This window comes from Prunus avium, chromosome 3, assembly GCF_965620075.1.
Source record: "Prunus avium chromosome 3, drPruAviu1.hap1.1, whole genome shotgun sequence".
Classification (NCBI taxonomy): Eukaryota; Viridiplantae; Streptophyta; class Magnoliopsida; order Rosales; family Rosaceae; genus Prunus; species Prunus avium.
The window spans coordinates 7668076-7671938 of NC_142286.1; the positions used below are offsets into that span (position 1 = coordinate 7668076).

At 40.2% G+C, this 3863-nt stretch overlaps 1 protein-coding gene across 1 annotated transcript; it reads right to left on the reverse strand.

Moving 5' to 3' along the window:
- Window positions 1-770: 770 nt before the first annotated feature.
- On the reverse strand, window positions 771-2195 carry LOC110770797 (protein LURP-one-related 5). Its single transcript, XM_021975016.2, has 2 exons — window positions 1680-2195; window positions 771-1429 (listed from the first exon to the last, which is right to left on the reverse strand). Exons 1-2 carry the CDS (start codon window positions 2160-2162, stop codon window positions 1037-1039), a joined length of 876 nt encoding a protein of 291 aa, XP_021830708.2. The 5' UTR covers window positions 2163-2195; the 3' UTR covers window positions 771-1036.
- Window positions 2196-3863: the final 1668 nt, after the last annotated feature.

Here is a 3863-nt window from a genome sequence, read left to right on the forward strand (position 1 = left end):
CAAGTTACAAGTTGTCTACCTGCAAACAAAACTAAATCAGGAAAATTTAGAAAATTTGTTAGAAAAGTCAAAACAAAACAAAACTTATTGGGTGGCATTCAGCCGATTCAAAGTTCACGAATTTTCTAGTCTTGGATTGTATTTTTGCTGATTGTTCTAGTCTTGATTTTACACATTGATTTGTTGTCATGTGTAGTACTCTCTCTTGGATCCCGAATTTTTGTATTTAGTATCAACGCATTTATAAACTGTTCACCAATACAAAACTCAAATATGAATTGGCAGACCAAAAAATGAGAAAATATCAAATTTTCTTGTGAAAACTGAGAGAAAAATTGAATTATATTGATAGGTAATTCATTATTTCTTCACTGCCCAATTAAATTAGAAGATGTGTTGAATTTTTGGGACAATTGAATAAATTGGGTTTATTGGCTAATTCCTTAATTCTTTTTTCACTGCCAGTTAAATTAGAAAATGCACGCGTTGAATTTTTGGCACAATTTCTTCATCCATCGTGGCTTTGGGTTGATTCATGGTCCTTATTAAAATCATTAGATTAATCTAATGGTTTGCATTCTATTAAATGCGTGTAAATGCACCGATACTAAATACAGAGAATCGGAATCCCTCTTTTTTATCCCGAAATTTTATCCCATATGGTTTTATCCAAGAACGTTTTAACAATGCCTTATGTTGCATGCTGACTCTATTGTTATTGGTTTTTAATTATTCACATTCTCTGATTTAAAATTAGTTGAGTCAACCCATCAAAATCTTCAAGTCCTCATTCATAACCCCACATGATTTATTGAGAAAGGTATACATTTTTCTGAGATGACATAAATTTATACATAATCTCATTTTTTTAAAATTATCGAAGTACAAGAAAATACAAGAAAGATCTACACCCAATACAAGAGGTCCCCAGTCCGCCAAACACTCCCAATATTCAGCTGTCAAACCTGTCCAAATACCCACAACACACTCCAAATCAAACCCAGCCAGCCACACTTTACACTCACCTGCTCCCTTTCTAACCCTCTGCGGTGGGGTCCACCTCAATACCATCATCCCCATAATCATCACCGTTGATCTGATCAAGAACGAGCACCAATCCCATAGCAAAGGCCCCATCAAACCCGGGCTTGATGCAGAGAGAGAAAACGTCCTTCCCAAGCACCACGTGGGTGGAAGCATCCACTTTGCGTCGAATCTCAGCCACTGATTCTTTCTCCGCATTGAAGATCGTGCAGCATCTCTGCGCAAATGAGCCCTCGATCTGGTACTCCTCGCCTGGGTCTCCGTACACCTCCACGGTCATGCTGGACCGTCCGATTATGGACGACCTCCGCACGCTGAAGATGGGCTTCTGGCCGTCCGTTCTCTCCCCCTCAAACCCTTCCCACCGTTGATGCAGACTCGGCCTCTGTTAATCATCATAAACCACGCATTAGATTCCGGGTTAACTCACCGAGTTCGCAAATCGTTTCAACGGACGGGCCATTCAAATAAGCAGCCGAAAATGGAAATTATTTAAAACCCATTACTGGAAATGGAAAGCAAAACGATTTACAGTGCACGTGCGCAGGGCGCAGCAACGAAATCTATAAACTCGCTGAGTTGACTCGGTGAGTCGACTCAGTGAAATACTCTATTTTTCTTCTTTTTTTGTTTACCTTGCGGCGTACAGTGAGGAGGCAGCGGCCGTGGGCATCCATGAGGACGACTTCGCTTCTGTCGCGCGGGTCGGGGCCGTACGAGTCGACCCGGAAGACGAGCTGGCCCTTGCAGTCGTAGACGGTGAAGCCATCGCCGGGGAAGAAGAGGCAGGTTTTGGAAACAGTGAGGAGGGTCTCTTGATCAAATACGAACCCAGAATTCTCAAGCAACCCCTCTTTCATTTTATCAAACAGTAAATGAAGAGCTCTCTCTGCTTTTTTTTTTTCTTTTTTTTTTCTTTTTTGGGGGGGTCTTTGAGATTGTTGATCTGAATCTGAGAGCGGGGAAATAAATACGGACGCTGTGGAAGAAAGAAATGTTGATGGCGTTGAAGTGAAGGGAGAATTGAGATATGCGTTGTTGATATATACACACTGAAAGGGACACGGTGAGAACTCGGAGCTTCTGGTTTTTTTTTTGAGATTTGCGTTAATTTGCATTAATTAATTATGGCCATGGGCCTATAGGAATGGGTATGAGTGCATGGTCAGTTGGTCACTGGGGTTTGGTTGGTGTGGTCACTCTTTCTCTCTCCTCCAAGAATATGGAAAGGCTATATCTTGTTAAGATTTAAATGTTTTATTTTATAATATTTATGTTCTAGTCATTGGTAGTTTGACTGAGTCTTTAGGTGTTTAATTATTTGATTTCGTGGCTGAGAAAGTGCCTAGTGTCATCCTATTATATAGGAGTTGTGGTTTAGTGCTAGATGAAGTGTTCTGATGTAAAGCCTATTTATAGGCTCTTTTCTTTATCAATTACACACAGAGCTTTATCATTTCAATACGTCTCTTTTGTTTTTCCTTATTCGTTGTATCAGTGGTATCAGAGCCCCCCACTGGGGCCTGGTTTGAAAAAGCAACAAGCTTTCATCTTGTAGCAACAAGACTCCATGGCGTCTGAAAACAACTTTGTGCAACCTGCGATTCCACGCTTTGATGGTCACTATGACCATTGGAGTATGCTAATGGAGAACTTTCTACGGTCAAAAGAGTATTGGCCGATCGTTGAATCTGGAATTCAAGCACCAGCAACAGATACAGTCTTGACAGATGTCCAGAAAACAGAGTTGGAAGGGAGAAAGCTCAAAGATTTGAAGGCAAAAAATTATCTTTTTCAGGCAATTGATCGTTCTATCTTGGAAACAATTCTTAGCAAAGAAACTTCCAAAGATATTTGGGATTCCATGAAGAAAAAATATCAAGGCTCTGCTAGAGTGAAGCGTGCACAGCTTCAAGCGTTGCGAAGAGATTTTGAGACTCTACAAATGAAGGATGGGGAATCTGTCACCAGTTATTGTGCCAGGACTATGGAGATCAGCAACAAAATGCGATTTCATGGTGAGAAGATGGGAGATGTCACCATTGTGGAAAAGATATTGCGTTCCCTCACACCAAAATTTGATTATGTTGTGTGTTCCATTGAAGAATCCAAAGATATAGATGTTTTTTCTCTTGATGAACTGCAAAGCTCCTTGCTGGTCCATGAACAGAAGATGAACCGAAGTTCAACTTCAGAGGAGCAAGCTTTAAAGGCTTCTATCTCTACTCATTTCTCAAACTTTAGAGGAAGGGGTAGAGGTAGAGGTAGAGGAAGGGGAGATCGAGATCAATATTTTGACAAATCAAAGGTAGAGTGCTTTAGATGTCATAAATTTGGACATTATCGTTCTGAATGTTATACTAAGCTGCCTGAAGACGAAGAAAAGGAAGCACAATCGAATTTTGCCGAAAAGAAGGAAGAGGAAACTTTGTTAATGGCTGTTCAAGCTAATCAGGAACCTGAGTCTGATGTTTGGTATGTGGATACGGGCTGCAGTAACCACATGTGTGGAAGTAAGTCTTCTTTTTCTTATTTAAATGAAGGCTTTCATTCTAAAGTAAGTTTTGGTGATTGTTCCACTGTGAAAGTGATGGGAAAGGGTAATATAGAGATAAGAACCAAGAATGGTTTTGTAGAAACAATTTCTAATGTCCTTTACGTTCCTGACTTGAAAAGTAATCTGTTGAGTGCTGGTCAATTACAAGAAAAGGGTTATGTAATCACTATTCAAAAGGGTGTTTGTGAGATTTATGATCCCACTAGAGGAGCCATTGCTGTTGTGCAAATGAGTTCAAACAGGTTGTTTCCATTGAAGATTA